This window comes from Heteronotia binoei, chromosome 6, assembly GCF_032191835.1.
Source record: "Heteronotia binoei isolate CCM8104 ecotype False Entrance Well chromosome 6, APGP_CSIRO_Hbin_v1, whole genome shotgun sequence".
In the NCBI taxonomy this organism is placed as follows: Eukaryota; Metazoa; Chordata; class Lepidosauria; order Squamata; family Gekkonidae; genus Heteronotia; species Heteronotia binoei.
The window spans coordinates 132,124,611-132,143,892 of record NC_083228.1 but is presented as its reverse complement, the minus strand read 5'-3'; the positions used below and the strand labels follow the sequence as shown (position 1 = coordinate 132,143,892).

Here is a 19,282-nt window from a genome sequence, read left to right as displayed (position 1 = left end):
AGAAACGCTTCTGTGCTAATCTCAGAAAAATCCATGGGAGCTCCAGGCTCTTGCGTAACATCTACTCATTTCTCTGGGGCCTGTACCACAGAACTTCATGGATCATGCTCAGAGTGTTTAAATCATAACAGGATGTCTTTTCTCTTCTTCAATATGACTGTGCTTGCATTCAACCCTCTTTTGTCACATCCGCAGGCCTCAGATTCAGCAGGAGCTCACAGGAGCACAGCTCCTGAACCTTTCTGAGGGTTCCCCCTCTTCCTCCCCAGTGCTACCTTGTCCATTGTATAGTAGATGCAGCTGCATAACAATCCCTGAATTAGGAGAGTGGGCAGCCAGCCAGCCACCGGGGGCTTTGCCACACCCCCAGCAGCCTTCATTAACCCCTGGAGAAGCCCACACCACCCTTTCTCCACTTCTTCTCCACTGGGTGGCAGGTGGCTTGCTGGCCTTTTGATTGGGGGGCGGCGGCCAAGGAGAGCCCCAGGCTGGCTTGGACTGTCTGGATCTCTAGGCAGCCTAAGTAGGCCTCACTCACCCGGGACTCTCCTTTCTTGCATTGGGTTGCTTTTTGGCTGGAGAAGGGTGGCATATGCTAATGAGCTCCACCGCCTATTTTTCTACAAAACAACCCCTGCAGGTCCCCTTCTCTTTCTCTCCTCTCTGCATTCTAAATGCGAACTGCAGGCTCTTTGGAGCAGGGACCTTTTGTTTGCCCAAGTTATTCTGCGAAGTCGTAAGAAAACATTAAAGAGATTCTCAAACTAGGGCCCTACAGAGTTTGGGAACAGAAATATTTAACTGATCTTCTGAGAACCGTACTGAGATACAAGGATTTGGTGGGGAGCTTTAGAGAAACTGAAACGGTTTACATTGCTGCACTACTATAAACATTTGTTCAAAACTAAACATGAAGGGCAATGATATGTCCCTGATGACAGATCCAGGTGGGCAGCCACGATATTCTGAAGCAAGTCTCAAGAGAACCGGGTTTGATTTTCCACTCCTCCACTTACAGCAGCTACAATGGCTTTGGGTTAGCCATAGCTCTCGCGGGAGCTGTCCTTGAAAGGGCAACTGCTGTGAGAGCCCTCTCAACCCCACCTACCTCACAGGGTGTCTGTTGTGGGGGGAGAAGATATAGGAGATTGTAAGCCGCCCTGAGTCTCTGATTCAGAGAGAAGGGCGGAGTATAAATCTGCAGTCTCCTTCTTCTTCTTCAAAATACATCTCTGATGATTTGGGTTTTCCAGAATGCTGCAACAGAAGCTAGAGGCTTATAAAAGCAGTAAACAATCACGGTAAAGACAAGATTCTTAACCTTATTCCATTTTTATTTCTAACAATTACACACTTAAGCTGTTTCCAGTTTTTGGGTTTTTGCCTTGCATGGGAAAAGACACAAGAACCTATATCTTCTCCCTTGCAGAGAAAGAAACAGTTCAAAAGGAGAGTAATTCGTTTAAATAGAAAAATTATATAAGGGGAAAGGGTTAAAAACCCTTTCCAATGGCAGCAGCTTCTGAGGCTGCATTTTAGAAAACAAATGTTAAGGAGAAACAGTAGGGCATCCTGGGTAATTTGGCCCTGTCTGTAGCCATAACAGGTTATGTGGAATGTTAGGTATGTTTTGTCTTGCCAGCAGTTGCCAGTTACTTGATCACCTCTGGCAAATAAGCGCTGCCTCCAAACAGCCAGGCAGGGAATCTTTTGTAAACGGAAGAGAGTAATCCTTTTCCTCTTGGGTGTTCTTCTTATTTCAGGATTTTCCCCCTGTTCTGCACGTCCCCAGGCCTCACCCCTGTAGTGGTCACTTTGATATTACGTTGATTTATGTCCAGCATTAAAATATGCAGTTTAAATCTGCAAGGAGCTATGCAGACACGATGGGCAAAACGTGTTTGTAACAAGAGTATGTTGTGACATTTTTTTAAATGAGTCTGTGGCCTGGGACACGACTGAGAGGGCAAGGCCCGGCTTGCTTGAGAGCATTTCAGACTTCCGAATGAAAACTCTGTATCAACGGGTGTTAGATAAATTCTTATATTCTCGGAAGTGTATTATAACAAATCACCCAACACTTTGTGTAAAATGACAAATTAAGCTTTGAGAACTATTTTACAGAGGGATAACTAATATCCTTCATGGTACAGCACATAACGGAAGAAGACAGTTAGCTCACAGCTGAAAACAGAATGCTCAGAGATGAAAATTAGCATTCTCACACTAACCAGTGAACAAACAGTACTTCACCGTCACAATACCTGATGTGCTGTCATCTTGTAAATCCTAACAGTGTGTGGCACTGGGCTCACAAGGCACCAGAGATTTTGGTGATGCTTGTGTTATAGAAATGCCCTCTGGTAACATCTTTCTGGTCAAGAATCAATGAATTAGAGCACTCTTTGATTCCTGTGTGTCCGATCATTTTCCTTTTGGAATATATGCTACGCTGCATTTTAGGGAAACAAAGCCCACTATTATATGCGCATTTGCTTGGGAGTGTGTTCTATTGAAGTCAGCGGCATTCGTTTTGAGAAGATCTGCTGATTTTGCAAGCGTTTAAGCATTGTGCTGACAGTCAAACACTTAGGGCCAAGCTACGTGTTTGTCGTCTCTAAGGGCATTTTCGCACTGACCTTAATCGGCAGCGACGCCCCTCTTCAGCGCGCAGGATCTGCGCGGATTTCACACCAATTGCCGCGGAGCACCCGGAAGAGCCGGAAAGTCCCGCGGCTTTTGCGGCGCAAATGGAAACTGCCCCAAACCAGTTTCCATTTGCACTGCAAAAGCCGCGGGACTTTCCGGCTCTTCCGGGTGCTCCGCGGCAATTGGTGCGAAATCCACGCAGATCCTGCGCGCTGAAGAGGGGCGTCGCTGCCGATTAAGGTCAGTGCGAAAACGCCCTAAGTTTGGGGAGGGACGGTGCCTCAGTGGTAGAGCATCTGCTTGGTAAGCAGAAGGTCCCAGGTTCAGTCCCCAGCATCTCCAACTAAAAAGGGTCCAGGCAATTAGGCATGAAAAACCTCAGCTTGAGACCCTGGAGAGCCGCTGCCAGTCTGAGTAGACAAGGCTGACTTCGATGGACCAAGGGTCTGATTCAGTATAAGGCAGCTTCATATATGTTCATATATGTGTTACCATTTTTTACAAGCTGCATCCAGGTTCCCTTCCTCTCCGTGCAGCATTGTCCAGAGCCAAATCTGGCTCCTAGGGACTTTAAAAATGCCTTTTCCTCACAGCTGCTGTGTGACTGTGAAGAACCAAGACACAACTCATTGAAAGAACTTAATGTATGGTTTGGTCCGCTTAGCATCGATACCTTGAAAGTCAAAAATGCCCTATTGACGCAAGGGAGTGGTGCCAGAACTTCCTTGGCACTCAAACAATAGAGTCCCCTGACATAAGTATGGGTCCCCCAGGTACTTTCAGAAGTATTTGGAGCAAATATCTGAAGGTGAATATTGATGAGATTTAGTATTCTGTCTGTATCCAAGTGCTTTATTTCAAGTCACGTTCAAGAACCTTTAATGGCACAAAAGGGTGAAATAAAAGCACAAACAGAATAAAGTCCAGTGAAAGTTATAATATACAAAAAAGGTTAAAAGAATATCATAGGAACAGTGCATAAAAGCAAAACTGATCAAATCTTCATGGTCTATGCCTAGGAATATAACAGCCCTTGTGTAGTTCAATGGCCAAATACTCACCTACTAGTTCTGTCTGTATTGTTTAACGCGGTATCTATATCCCCCCCCCCCATTTTCTCTCTCCTTTTTAATTTTTTTCAACTTGGCTGTTGTTAATGATTTTCTGGTTGGGGGCACAGAAGGTGATTATTACAAGGAATGAGAGAGTTGGTGGGGCATAACCATTTCCCCTCGTCCTCTTGTTTTATTGTGAAGAAATGCCTTATACTGAATCAAAATATAAAGCTTCCACACAGGTCAGACTTGGGGCCTGTGTCAGTAGGCTAGGAACAGCAGTTGGGTGTCTCAGAAGCTGGCCCAAAATCCCCTTGCGGGTCACCAGTGGTGAGAACCCCTACTTCTATGAATGTGGAACTTTCTTGCCTGTTCACTGACAGCCCTAGAGACGAGCCAAGGGAGGCCACGCAGCGGAAGGAGCGCCACTGAATGTCTGTTCCAGGGATGGCATTCTAGCAGGAGCTCCTTTCCATATTAGGCCACACACCCCTGAGGTAGCCAATTCTCCAAGAGCTTACAAGGCTCTTTTTTGTAAGCTTTTGGAGGATTGGCTACATCAGGGGTGTGTGGCCTAATGTGCAAGGGAGCTCCTGCTAGAATTCCACCCCTGCTTAGGTGCCAGCATAGCACTCTATTGTATCCACCTGACCTAGCTTGGCCTACCTCACAGGGCTGTCAGGATATGAAGCTGATTCCCTCAGAGGAAGTGGACCTATTGGGGGGGAGGGGCTGTGACACAGTAGAAGAGCCCTTTCTTTGTGCGTTGAAGGTCATCGTCTCAGTCTCCAGCATCTCCAGTTAAAAGGATTCAGAAGTAGGTGATGCGAAAGACCTCAGCCTGAGGCCCTGGAGAACTGCTGCCAGTCCGAGTAAACAATACCGACTTTGGTGGACTGATGGTCTGATTTTGTATAAAACACGGGGTTTTTTTGTAGCAGGCGCTCCTTTGCATATTAGGCCATTAGACCCCTCTGATGTAGCCAATCCTCCTGGAACTTACAGGGTTCTTAGTACAGGGCCTACAGTAAGCTCCAGGAGGATTGGCTACATCAGGGGTGTGTGGCCTGATATGCAAAGGAGTTCCTGCGACAAAGAAAGCCCTGATAAGGCAGACTTATGATTTCCTGCGTTAGCCAGTCTCTGCCAGGCAATTGATTTCAAGGGGCAGAACTCCTGCACTGTAGTAAAAGAAGAGTCCAAACTGGATCCAGGAGCTAACACCAATCATGCCATGTCCTTCGTAAAGGTTGGCCCAGCAGGCAAATGCCTTCGCTAGACACGTTTGAGGATTTTGAAGCCATCCCGTCCAGCGCGGAGGAGTTGTCGAACTCTTCGGATATGGAGGAAGAGAGCCAGCTGAACAGCGTACGTCACGGTCTCAGAAACTTCATGCCGCCTTTTCCCACGTCCCCATGAACCTGCTCCATCCTGGCCTCGGCCCTGCACGGTGGTTGGTTTTGTGTTTTTCCCAAATGACGAGGAATGTTTCAAAATGTCACCTTTGGGAGCGTCAGAATTCAAACATGCTGCATCCCAATTAAACTTTCAGAATAATTGAAATGGTTGAGTGTCATCCCAGCTTTCTCTGCTGAATTATTCATATTTATTTAATTTATATCCTACTCCCCCCCACCAGTGGCAGGGGTTTTTTATAGCATATTTGCATATCAGACTACGCCCCCCTGATGTAGCCTGGAGGATTGGCTACATCAGGGGGTGTGTCCTAATATGCAAAGGAGCTCCTGCCACAAAAAAGCCCTGTCCAGTGGGAACCTGTAGTGCCCATGTTTATTGATTGATTTCAGACCAATGCAGTTGCAAAGAGAAAGCAGTTTTATTCACTAACTCAAAGGCAAACTATCCTAAAGTTTACAACATAAGATCAAAGTTTCAGTACAAAGATACTTCCCAAGAAGGCTTGTTGCTGTGGCTGGGGACTCCGTCTTCACCGCAACCGTCGGTTCATCAAGCCGTCATCTTTCTGCTGTTCCGCAGAGGAGAAGAATTGCAGATTTATACCCAGCCCTTCTCTCTGAATTAGAGACTCAGAGCGGCTTACACTCTCCTCTATCTTCTTCCCCCAACTCAGACACCCTGTGAGGTGCTCTGACAGAGCTCTGACAGAAGCTGCCCTTTCAAGGACAACTCCTACGAGAGCTCTGGCTGACCCAAGGCCATTCCAGCAGGTGCAAGTGGAGGAGTGGGGGAATCAAACCCGGTTCTCCCAGATAAGAGTCCGCACACTTAATCACTACACCAAACTGGCTCTCTGTGGGAGCAGGACAGAGCAGCACTGTCCAGCCCACTTAGGCCTAATTTAACATAACTCTACCCTATTCAATTATCAGTCTCAGCTGGGACTGATCTGCAGCAGTTCTAACTGATGCAAACCCGATTCACCTGTTAAGGGCAATCAATCCTTTTGCAGCTTAGTGCTCCAAACACAGGTTTGGAACGAGTAGTCAGGGGTGGCCAACGGTAGCTCTCCAGATTTTTTTTTGCCTACAACTCCCATCAGCCCCAGCCAGCATGGCCAATGGCTAGGGCTGATGGGAGTTGTAGGCAAAAAACATCTGGAGAGCTACCGCTGGTGACCCCTGGAGTAGATCACCACCCCGTCTCCTTGAGATACAAAGGTCTTCCGCATTTTCCCATTTTCCCTTCTTCTTTTCCCACCATGGCAAATTAGACTGGTCTCCTTATACATCTTATGCTGCAAGTAATCTGCTGGTTTAAAAACTGGCCAGCTTTTGTTTAAACTGCTCTCTCTGAACTGCATCCCTTGGGCCTCCCAGAGGAATACCATCTCTTTCCCCCCACCCCACCCCAGCACTGCACCCTCCCTCTGCAGTAACTACGTTGGTTCTGTCTCATTCCTTTCAGGGATCCAATCTTTACCGGGTGGAAGGCAGCTATGACGCCTGTTTCCCTGATTCCCTGACGCTGGAGGATGGAGATCTAGTGCAGTTCATCCAGGAAGGTGAAGACGGGCAATGGTAAGTGGGGCTGCTGGTGGGGAGGTGGGGAGCCCCACAGAGAAGAGGGGATCAGCTGCACCTAGGAGGTGGCAAGGGTTTTGAAAACATGACTCTTGAAGCACCCCTGGAGAAATAAAGGCCAGAGAAACAGAAAATCCAAAATGGAGGGAAACAGCACGACATTTTACAGCCTGTGTGACAGTCCTGTCGTCTTCATCATGGTCACGACTTGTTGCTGTCCTTGCTGTTATTTGCGGTTTGCTCCTGCTGCTGCTCTAAGGCCTCGGGCTGGCAAGGGAGGGAGGGGTTTGGGGCCCCCAACTTTCCTCGACTGCCCTCAGGAGCTGCTGCCCCCAGGGTTGGCGCTACACTGTCTGGCACCCTAGGCAAGAACATAAGAGAAGCCATGTTAGATCAGGCCAATGGCCCATCCAGTCCAACACTCTGTGTCACATAAGAACATAAGAGAAGCCCTGTTGGATCAGGCCAATGGTCCATCCAGTCCAACACTCTGTGTCACGTAAGAACATAAGAGAAGCCATGTTAGATCAGGCCAGTGGCCCATCCAGTCCAACACTCTGTGTCACATAAGAACATAAGAGAAGCCATGTTAGATCAGGCCAATGGCCCATCCAGTCCAACACTCTGTGTCACATAAGAACATAAGAGAAGCCCTGTTGGATCAGGCCAATGGTCCATCCAGTCCAACACTCTGTGTCATGTAAGAACATAAGAGAAGCCATGTTAGACCAGGCCAGTGGCCCATCCAGTCCAACACTCTGTGTCACATAAGAGAAGCCATGTTAGATCAGGCCAATGGCCCATCCAGTCCAACACTCTGTGTCACATAAGAACATAAGAGAAGCCCTGTTGGATCAGGCCAATGGTCCATCCAGTCCAACACTCTGTGTCACATAAGAACATAAGAGAAGCCATGTTAGATCAGGCCAATGGCCCATCCAGTCCAACACTCTGTGTCACATAAGAACATAAGAGAAGCCCTGTTGGATCAGGCCAATGGTCCATCCAGTCCAACACTCTGTGTCACGTAAGAACATAAGAGAAGCCATGTTAGATCAGGCCAGTGGCCCATCCAGTCCAACACTCTGTGTCACATAAGAGAAGCCATGTTAGATCAGGCCAATGGCCCATCCAGTCCAACACTCTGTGTCACATAAGAACATAAGAGAAGCCCTGTTGGATCAGGCCAATGGTCCATCCAGTCCAACACTCTGTGTCACATAAGAACATAAGAGAAGCCATGTTAGATCAGGCCAATGGCCCATCCAGTCCAACACTCTGTGTCACATAAGAACATAAGAGAATCCCTGTTGGATCAGGCCAATGGTCCATCCAGTCCAACACTCTGTGTCACATAAGAACATAAGAGAAGCCATGTTAGATCAGGCCAATGGCCCATCCAGTCCAACACTCTGTGTCACATAAGAACATAAGAGAAGCCCTGTTGGATCAGGACAATGGCCCATCCAGTCCAACACTCTGTGTCACATAAGAACATAAGAGAAGCCATGTTAGATCAGGCCAGTGGCCCATCCAGTCCAACACTCTGTGTCACATAAGAACATAAGAGAAGCCCTGTTGGATCAGGCCAATGGTCCATCCAGTCCAACACTCTGTGTCACATAAGAACATAAGAGAAGCCATGTTGGATCAGGCCAATGGTCCATCCAGTCCAACAATCTGTGTCACACAGTGGCCAAAAAAATTATACACACACACTGTGGCTAATAGCCACTGATGGACCTCTGCTCCATATTTTTATCTAAACCCCTCTTGAAGGTGGCTATGCTTGTGGCCGCCACCACCTCCTGTGGCAGTGAATTCCACATGTTAATCACGCTTTGGGTGAAGAAGTACTTCCTTTTATCCGTTTTAACCTGTCTGCTCAGAAGGCCAGCGCCCTAGGCAATCGCCTAGTTCGCCTAGCGGCAGGGCCAGCCGTGGCTGCCGCACCTCCTGATATCACAGATGCCATTTCCCTTGTAGTCTCCAGGTTGACAAGTGGATGGGGCTGGACAATACTTCTCAGGGAGATGCATTTGACCAAAACATCTCCAGTTGCTGATTAGGAGGGATTGTTATGTAGCTGCACCTCCTATTCAATGGACAAGGTAGGTGGGGAGGAAGAGGAAGAGGGGTCAGGAGTTGTGCTCCTGTAAGCTCCTGCTGAATTCAAGGCCTGGATAGAGAAGTGAATAGGGAAGAAAACGCTCTTGGCAAAGAGGCGTTCCAGGGGAAGAACAGCACGAATTTTTGCGTTCAGAAAATGCCAACATTGTCCAGTTTTGTTCCATGCTCTGAATCTTGAATTCCTCATGAATGCCCATGAATAGGGGTTGTGCATATAGTAATTCTTTTGCAGTATCCAACTTAGGGTGTGACTTGGTGATGTATCAGTGCGGGGGGGGGGGGGGTTGCCAAAAGTTAACCTTGTCTGCTCTGCCCTGTTGTTGGCCCTCCAGAGGAAGTGGTTGGCCACTATGTGAGACAGGATGCTGGACTGGATGGACCGCCGGTCTGATCCAGAAGGGGTGTTCTTATGAAAGCCTCGGTCCCAATTCCCTCTTGTTGGCCATCCAGAGGAACTGGTTGGCCACTGTGTGAGCGAGACAGGATGTTAGACTGGAGGGGCCACTGGTCTGATCCCGCAGGGCTCTTCTGATGTCCTTAGAGATCTCAGCTGCTCCAGCACTGCAGCTCCTGTTCCAAGCATGCCTTTCACCTTTCCCACAGCTGCTTTTAATGAAAACTAAAGATATCAGCTGGCCTGGTTGTTTGTCATTATGCAGCCAGACCCCACCAGACTGCCATGCAGATATGAGAACTGGCCTTATATCATGAGGGGCTTGGGGGGGTTGTTGTTGTTTAAGATGACAGTTACATCATCAGAAAGGGAGGAGAGACTGTGATCATTTCCTTTGCATGTTCAGGTTAGTGAAGAAGCTGGTTTCTGAGAAAATGGACTGGGTCCCCTCCAGTCTGCTCCACCCCGCAGAGGGGGATGCCAGCAACGTCCGCCGGGACAGCAATACAGGTAATGTGGGTCAGAGTCTGAAAAGGGTTCTTTGCATTATTGTTATTATCCGGGGTGGAATTCTAGCAGGAGCTCCTTTGCATATGAGGCCGCACACCCCTGATGGAGCCAATCCCCCAAGAGCTTACAAGGCTCTTTTTTTGTAAGCTCTTGGAGGATTGGCGACATCAGGGGGTGCAGCCTAATATGCAAAGGAGCTCCTGCTAGAATTCCACCCTTGATGATTATTATTATCTTATAAACAGGAGCCACAAGAAACTCACAAAGGAAGGGAAATCCTGTCTGTCCAGCGGCCCCTGCCTTTGCCTTTCTTTCCTCAACCCCCCATGGCCACCTGCACCTCTTTCTTACCATCACCTCTCTGATCCTCCCCAAGCCTCCTGTGGGCCTGATCTCTCCATCAGCTGGGCATTGTGGGGCAGGGCTGGCCTTGTCACTAGGCAAACTAGGTGATCGCCTTGGGCACCGGCCTTCTGGGGGTCCCATGTTACTCGGTGACGTTACCAGTGCAAGGGGGGGTGCCATTTGTCACCCAGAAGCTTTTCATAACCCCCCAAAAGTAAGCACAGACTCTGCAACGCAGATGAAACAAAATGCAAACTGAGATCTTGCGAGATTCACAGCCTTACCTAGTGGGCTAGACAGTCTAGGGGCAGCCGGGGGGGGGGGGGGGGTGCAAGCTCAAAGCAGAAAGTGCATCCTGCAGACTTTCTCCTACAAGCCACTTGCCACTGTTGTCCACCTGCTGATGGGGGGGGATGGACCATTTCTCATACCAACCACCAGGGGTGGAATTCTAGCAGAGGTGGAGCTCCTTCGCGTATTCGGCCACACACCCCTGATGTAGCCAATCCTCCAAGAGCTTACAAAAAAGAGCCTTGTAAGCTCTTGCAGGATTGGCTGCTTCAAGGGGTGTGTGGCCTAATATGCAAAGGAGCTCTTGCTAGAATCCCACCCCTGCCAACCGCATCCCAATCAACAGGCAAGCCACGGTGGTGGTAAGAGGCTTGGAGCAGAGATTGTGCCAGACATAGGCCCTGCTTCTGTTCTCCCTCTCTCTTCCCCGCCTCCCAGCTGATTGGCATTGACGGTTCCAAACTGTGTTGCTGTGGCTGCCTTGGTCCTCCCTCTCCCTGCCTCTTCTCCCCCCTGCTGTGTCATCATCCTGTTACTGATGCTGTTTCCATTCAATGCTGTAATCTCCATTGTAATGCTGACTGTGAATCTCGCAAGATCTCAGTTTGCATTTTGTTTCATCTGCGTTGCAGAGTCTGTGCTTACTTTTGGGGGTTATGAAAAGCTTCTGGGTGACAAATGACTTGCAGATGCAGGGGTTTGCCTAGGACTGCAGAAAAATGCCATTCCCCAATCTGAATATAGCCCTCATATGTAAGTTTTTTGATCTGCACTCTGGAGCCATTGAACAGAATTAAGCCTAGGATGTGCCCCAGACCTCTGGGCAAGATGAAAGCCGCAAAAACACCTTTATGGGATCTGCTTCTTTGTGAAGAGAGTACTGGAGATCTGTGGCATTGTTGTGTATCAGCATGTTTGCATCAGGGTTTTTTTTGTAGCAGGAACTCCTTTGCATATTAGGCCACACACCCCTGACGTAGCCAATCCTCCAAGAGTTTACAGTGCTCTTAGTTCAGGGCCTACTGTAAGCTCCAGGAGGATTGGCTACATCAGGAGTGTGTGGTCTGATATGCAAAGGAGTTCCAGCTACAAAAAACCGCCCTGGTTTGCAAATATAAATGGAGAGCAGGTGGGAAGCGAGACTGCAGCGGCATCAGATTTCTGTGAGCAACAGCTGCTCTCTCTGCCCCCGCCCCCGAAATCTGCTTCTCCTTCCAATTCTGAATTTCTAAATTTCTTAAAGTTATGCCAAAATTCACACCGAACAAACTGTCCCTTACAGATCTTCACTCTGCAGCCTTATGTGCTTTTAGGTTCCTTCCCCAAAAGGGTTCTAGATATGGACTAACCTGATGGGTCATTTGTTGCCATTAAGAAAGAACCAGTTGATTACTGTCACTTAGTATGCCAGACAAGAGCCTAAAAAATGAAGGCTCTTTTTTCCAGTTGCAGGAACAACAGCAGAGAGCTGTAGTAGTGGTTAAGTGTGCGGACTCTTATCTGGGAGAACCGGGTTTGATTCCCCACTCCTCCACTTGCACCTGCTGGAATGGCCTTGGGTCAGCCATAGCCCTGGCAGAGATTGTCCTTGAAAGGGCAGCTGCTGTGAGAGACCTCTCAGCTCCACCCACCTCACAGGGTGTCTGTTGTGGGAGGAGAAGATATAGGAAATTGTAAGCCGCTCTGAGTCTCTGATTCAGAGAGAAGGGCGGGGTATAAATCTGCAGTCGTCTTCTTCTTCTTGAGATGGAGAAGCGAAGGTAAGACAATAGAAATCGGAGAGGAATGGGGAAGGCAACAGGGCCAAGGGATGGAACTAAAACCAGATGTGGTTAGTTCTGAATGCCGTGAGAGTCAGTGGAGAACGTGCAGAATACATGGCAGTATCTAGACATGTTCTCACCAGGGCCGTAGCCAGGATTTCATGTTTGGCGGGGCCCACAGCCGGATTTCTTCTTTAGGGGGGGGCACCCGGTTTGGTGGCCCTGGGCTCTTGGCACTGTAAGCTGCCTTGAGCTCCACAAGCTAACCCCACACCCCTTTGCTCTGCACACTGGGCTAGGGAAAGGGAGAGGAAAAAGCGAAAAGACCAACAGTGATGCTCCTACTTGTTCAGAGCAGCGGTGAGCAAAAGGGACAGACTGGGGGTCCTCTGATAGAGGGGTCATAGAGTTGGAAAGGGGGGGGGGGTTGAAAGGATGGGTCTGGGCCCCACTGTAGCTACGGGCCTGGTTCCCACCGGTGAGACCCTGATACCCACACCCTGTGTGTTCCTCTTTCAGACGTCTACAGCGGTACCCGCAGCATTACACCCACAAACTCCGAGATGAAGGGGAGCGAGCTAGCAAGGAAGTTAACGGCAGAACAGAAAGCTGGCAGCTGAAGACACCTGGAAGCTTTTCCTCAGGACTCCACCCTCTCCTCTGCTTACCGGCAGACGCTGGATCGACGCGCCTTCCTCTCAGGCTCTGAGCTTCAGAACTCTGTGGAATCTCATCGGCATGGAAATACCTTTCTAAAGAAAACAAAACAAAACAAAGAAGCTTGATGAGCTAGAAAACCTGGAAGACAATTCAAAGGCATCAGAGCGATCTCAGCATTTGACAAATACACCCGGCTTTTTTTAAAACAAAAACTCTGTTTTCTGAACAGTTTTCTGGAAAGGGTGTTGCCTAAATTAGGCTGTTAGCAGAGGGGTAGGTCCCCATGCCTGCAGTAGTTTTGGTTGAATGCTGGATTATTTAAGGAGAGATCTATGAATGTCCCCCTACCCACCCACCCTGGATGGTGTTCCGTTGCAGAGAAACGTCTCTGTTCTTTTATCGCTGCTGCGCAATCTCCCCTTGATTTCCCTTGGGTCAACCACTGCTGCATTCGGTCATCTCAAGACAATCATCAGTAGCAAGATTAACAAAACTTAGGTCAGGTGATGGTCCAGAAGATGCAACTGCTGGACCTGCGGCAACCACAAAAAGCCTTTGCAGAACAGCGAAGGTTCTGCTTTTGGACGTAGCCTTCTGTCTGTAGAGAGTTTGGGGGTGCTAACTGGGAATACAGAGGCATCTTGTGGGTAAAAGATGGGATTAGTTGGGCAAGGGCAAAGGGCAGCCCACTGAAGTCAGTTCTGGGATATGTTTCTGGCATCCAGAGGCTGCCTCTGTTTCCCCCAGTGTGCAATCCCATCCTGTTGCTCGCGGTGCTGCAATTCTGTTTGATGCTGCTGTTCAGCGTTCTTGCACTTGAGTAGAGCGCTGCTGAACATTGTTGTCTTCTGGGTTCTGGAGCAGGAGCCTATGCCCTACCCAAATCTATAAATGCACCCCCTCCCCCAGTATTACATCCCCCAAATGTTTCAGCACTTCTGGATAGACCCCCTTCCCACCTTGTTGCAATGATTGTACGGTCGTGTTGAAGCTTTGTTGCCATGGTATTTAAAGAAAGACTGTGCCAACTCACTGCCGCAACAGATAACGTTGTAAGTTACCCCGAGTTCATGGAATGGCAAGCGTTCCAAGAGGGGGGAAAGAAGAAATGTATATGTTTTGCATGAAGGCATTTTAACGGCGATGGGGGAAATTAGATCCCACAAAGCTGCTCGTAGTGTATTGTTCAAAGCCAACTTTGATCTAGGAATAGGGGTAGTCAACGAGTGATACCATAGGTATGGCTGGGAAATGGAGAGAAAGCCTGACAAAGCATTGTTTCCCCGTGATCCCTAAGTGGTCACACCAATCTGAGAAGTATACTCCAGGGTAGCCTAGGAACCGTGTGTCAGATTTTGGAACGCACTGTCGCAGTCCCCCTCTGCTTAATTGGTCCTGAAAGTATGACCACCCCCCAAGGGGCTGTTTGTGCAAATGAGGCAGTCCTCACTGTGCCATGGAGAAAACCCAGAATGTATGCCATTTTATGTCTTTGCATTGCAATACTCAGTTGAAAATCATAAGCCATTTCCCTTGAAAATTCGTCAATACGACGATGGATCGTTCTGCTGCTAATCATTTGTTCCTGGTTTCGGTTCTCATGGTCGAGCATCTGCATAGCACTTTTAGAATGCAGAAGGTTTCATCTCAAGCTGGCCGCACTTAATTCTGTCATTTTTACAAATGGGAAAATTCCACCTGAGGGCTGAACTGATTGGTCAACAGGTCCACGCCAGTTTAAATTGCAGGTGTGGGGACTGGATGCCTGCTATTTAGAATAAAAAAGGCTCCTGCAAACGAAATCAGAACAATAGGACAACAGGCTGACCCTTGATGTGCAACTTTTAATAAGCAGAGGGCTTTTCTGTGCAGAAGAATATCCAGATAGTCAACTCCTAACCAGCCATCTGAAGTGGTATCATCCCTCATGTAAGTCTTGTGAGCCTGCTGATTATGGCTGATTTCCCACTAGCCTTATGCCGCTCTCACTGTCCTCTTCTCCGCAGGGCTTCCATGGGATTTCACACTAACTGCCCCAGGGCTGCAACTTGCTCCGCCTCTTTCATGAAGCAAACAAAATCCTCTAAAAACCGGTTTCTGTTTGCCGCTCGAAAAAGGCGAAGCTGGTTGCAGCTCCAGGCCAGATAGTGTGAAATCTGACGGAAGCCCCACTGAGGAGAAGAGCATGGGAAAAGCTCATAAGAACATAAGAGAAGCCCTGTTGGATCAGGCCAGTGGCCCCTCCAGTCCAACACTCTGTGTCACAGAAGAACATAAGAGAAGCCATGTTGGATCAGGCCAACGGCCCATCCAGTCCAACACTCTGTGTCACAGAAGAACATAAGAGAAGCCCTGTTGGATCAGGCCAGTGGCCCATCCAGTCCAACACTCTGTGTCACAGAAGAACATAAGAGAAGCCATGTTGGATCAGGCCAACGGCCCATCAAGTCCAACACTCTGTGTCACACAGTGGCAAAAAATGTTATATACACACATACACTGTGGCTAATAGCCACTGATGGACCTGTGCTCCATATTTTTATCTAAACCCCTCTTGAAGGTGGCTATACTTGTGGCCGCCACCACCTCCTGTGGCAGTGAATTCCACATGTTAATCACCCTTTGGGTGAAGAAGTACTTCCTTTTATCCGTTTTAACCTGTCTGCTCAGCAATTTCATCGAATGCCCACGAGTTCTTGTATTGTGAGAAAGGGAGAAAAGTACTTCTTTCTCTACTTTCTCCATCCCATGCATTAGTGGGAAATCGATCTATGTTTACGAGACACGGGCTTCTCCTCAGCTAATCTCTGTGTGACTGGGAAGCTTTTTAAGGCCACATCCTTGGAGGCAGGCCCTACTTTTCCTGGCTGTGTCACTTTCTCCACGTTTGTTCTTGGCCCAGATTATAAGCTTTGCAGTAGGACGTAGAGACAGGCTTCCAGAAGGCTGGCTGCCATATGCATCAAGTGCACCCAGTCTCTTGCCTAGAAACTAATCTGATCCATCCTCCTCTGTGGACAGAGTCATCTGCAGAGCAGTAATTCACATCTATCTGGTTGCGTGTGGTTGCTGGCTTCACAACAGTTGGTCTTTCAGTAGCCACGGAATAGCATTAGAATAAGTACACACTCACTTCTGGTTCATGTGTGACTTCTTTCCTTCAAACATGAGAATCCCAGCCAAAGGGAGATTTTTGTAGCCAAATTCCGTCAGGCAGCCAAATATAATGGATTAGCCCTTATCCAAAACAGTTTATTTGCTTTCATTGAGCAATATGGTACTCAGCATATTGCACTCCCTGAGACTGTCTTCTAGCTTGTAGCTTGTCGTCTTCTAGCTTGTAGTCCTTCATAAAAATACGGGAACAATCCTGAGTGGGTTTATTTAGAAATGGGGCTTACTTCCAGGAAATTGTCCTCAAGATTGCATCCTAGATAATCTTTTCCATACCTTTACTCAGTCCAAAGAGCCTAGAAGCATGGCCCTTTATTTGATCAGACACTTTTCAAGGTATCCTTGGTGTTTCCCAGAGATATTTCCTCAAGTCAGACTTCGTAATTCACTCCACGGAACAGCAGCTCTGCATGTCCCTAGTCCCTTTGGCTACAGGAGATGAAAACGCAAAAGTTGGTTACCCCCTGATTGCTTCTTTTTAAATCTCCCCTATATATCCATGCCACTTCCTTTTCCCTAGGCCATGGGAAAGCATATTTTGGGAGTGGAAAAAAGATTTGATTTCCCTAATGTTTGTGCCTGTTGGAGATTCTGATGCACAGATTCGGATGCCAAAAGGATCTTTGAATGGTTCCATGCTGGAGTTTGTCCTCGTTTCTCATTTCCAACCATTCCATTTGCTGCTGAGATTCTCCTAGCACTGCCAGCCTGAGTGTAGGCAATCTTTTTTTTTTTTTAATTAATCTTCATAATTTATTATCAAATTATTTCAGCACTCCTCTTTATATACTGATGAAAGAGTGAATACTAGGTGTTTGTTATGGACAATAATTGTGAGGTAACCTTTTAAGGGTCTGGGCCCTTGTCATGATTCCAGGCCTAGTGCGGCCTACATGCTGCAGAGAAGCCTGTGTTAGAGTAGCTGCAGGGCTGCATCTCCCAGGATCTTTTCTGTCCCTCTGATTGGGTGAAAGCAGTTTTGGAGGGAAAACTTGACCTGAGGCGTGAGACCTGGAAAGAAAACATAAAAAGACCAAGCAGGCCCTAAAAGGCCCCACTGCAGCGAAGGAGTTCCTTGTGTGGAAGGAGGCATCTGTACACACAGCTGATGGCAGCCATGGCTCTGCTGATGATATTGTGGCGCTCATCTGAGGATCCCGTCAAATAGGCTGAGGGGCTCTTTTGATGCACCGTTAGTATGGTGTGACACAAGTTGTGCATAGTTAGAACTGGTTTCTTTTGGGGGCTCCTGCCATCTTTTAAAAAAAGCTATTTTCAGAACAAATTTCCAATCCCCACCCCCCACAGCATTCTGAAAAGTAATGAGTTAAGAACCTCCATTTGCAGGCCCCTTTTATGACATGTTACACCAGCTGATGTGTGTCCCATCACAAGCAACAATGGCCAGCTCGCTATGGAAGGGGATAATAGCTAATGAGTAACAGAGATATACAGAGGACCTGGGTATGGGTTTTGGGTTTACCCCTTTGAAGCAGGTCTTCTCTAGGGGGTGGAAATGGGCCCTTAGGCAAAGCTGGCTTTTGATGCAAGACGGTAACGGTCATTGCTTGGTTTCCAACAGAAAATGTCTATCGACATAAATGTCCACTTCCTTTCTTCTTCTCTGTTACTTCAGCTAACAGTGCCCCCCGAAATACTGCTTCTGGGGGACAGGAAAGGAAAGGTCCCCTGTGCAAGCACCAGTCGTTTCCGACTCTGGGGTGACATTGCTTTCCCAACGTTTTCATGGCAGACTTTTGACAGGGTGGTTTGCCATTGCCTTCCCCAGTCATCTACACTTTCCTCCCAGCAAGCTGGATACTCATTTGACCAACCTCGGAAGGATGGAATGCTGAGTCAACCTCGAGCCGGCTACCTGAAAACCCAGCTTCCGCCAGGGATCGAAATCAGGTCGTGAGCAGAGCTTAGGACTGCAGTACTGCGGCTTTAACACTCTGCGCCACGGGGCTCTTTTCTGGGGGACGGGGGACCGCCAAAAGCAGAAATGAGGATCAGAGGTCTGCAACAGGATGGGAGTAATCAGCAACTCTTCCTTTTCCATCAGGAAATCCTCCGCAGGATCCAGACTGTGATTCTCAATCTATTATTTCATATTTAGAAATGAAAATGTATGTATATTCTCTGTTGCCCTGCCCTGGATGGCGCAAGCTATCCTGGTCTCATCAGATCTCCCAGAGCTAAGAAGGGTCAGCCTTGAGCTAATACTTGGATGGGAGACCACCAAGGAGGTACAGGGTTGCTGCGCAGAGGCAGACAGCATAAAAGCCACCTCTGAACGTCTCTTGCCTTGAAAACTACCCCGGGTTGCCATAAGTCCGCCGCACCTTGACAGCTCTTTCCACTATCGTGCTCCACATCGGAGGTCCATAGAAAAACCAAAATCTCAAATAGTATTTAAATATAGGGTCGCCAAGTCCAATTCAAGCAATATCTGGAGACTTTGGGGTGGAGCCAGGAACAAGGGTGTGACAATCATAATTGAACTCCAAAGGGAGTTCTGGCCATCACATTTAAAGGAACCGCACACCTTTTTAAATGCCTTCCTTCTATTGGAAATAATGGATAGGGGCACCTTCTTTGGGGGCTCATAGAATTGGACCCCCTGGTCCAATCGTTCTGAAACTTGGGGGGTATTTTGGGGAGAGGCACTGGATGCTATACTGAAAATTTGGTGCCTCTACCTCAAAGAACAGTCTCCACCCCCCAAAGCTCCAGTTACCTGCAGATCAATTCTCCATTATTTCCTATGGGAATATGTCTCCATAGGGAATAATAGAGTTCCCAGCAGACATTTCCCTCCCTCCCTGCTTTCTGATGACCCTGAAGCGGGGGGAGGGCCTTCAAACCGAGGGATTCCGTGCCCCCATCTGGGGACTGGCAACCCTGAAATGTCATAGGGAAAGACATGTATGCATTTGGGGTTTTTTTTAGTTTTTAAGTGGCTTGTATCCTTACCCTCTTTTAGAAAACTGCAGAGCCTGGATTGGACCATCTTTGCTGAATTTTTCGGATATTCTCGTCAAGCGTAAGTTTAAGCCTTGCCTGCCGCACTTTGAATACAAAGTCACTGGACAGCCGGTTCTTAGTATCCCGAAGAACTTTGGAAAGTGCTTGAAGCTAGTAAGGTCTCAAAAGCAGCCAGTACGGAAGGGCCTCACTGACATCTCTTCTCCCTTACTATTGTTTGATCCACAGTGTGTCATTTTGACCTTTTTAAAAATCCCGTGTCAAGGGTAACAGTGCTATTTGTAATTTGCGGCTAATACAAGACAGATCGAGGACAGACCA

At 48.0% G+C, this 19,282-nt stretch overlaps 1 protein-coding gene across 9 annotated transcripts in view; it reads left to right on the top strand.

Moving 5' to 3' along the window:
- The window catches only part of MCF2L2 (MCF.2 cell line derived transforming sequence-like 2), a 356,849-nt gene extending 343,005 nt beyond the window's left edge, over positions 1–13,844 (top strand). For all 9 annotated transcript variants that reach the window (XM_060242617.1, XM_060242622.1, XM_060242618.1 and 6 more), the window contains 4 exons: positions 4,954–5,072; positions 6,591–6,703; positions 9,637–9,740; positions 12,659–13,844. In XM_060242617.1, the coding sequence (XP_060098600.1) occupies positions 4,954–5,072; positions 6,591–6,703; positions 9,637–9,740; positions 12,659–12,759 (437 nt within the window). In that variant the 3' untranslated portion in view covers positions 12,760–13,844. The remainder of the gene's footprint in view (positions 1–4,953; positions 5,073–6,590; positions 6,704–9,636; positions 9,741–12,658) is intronic.
- Positions 13,845–19,282: the final 5,438 nt, after the last annotated feature.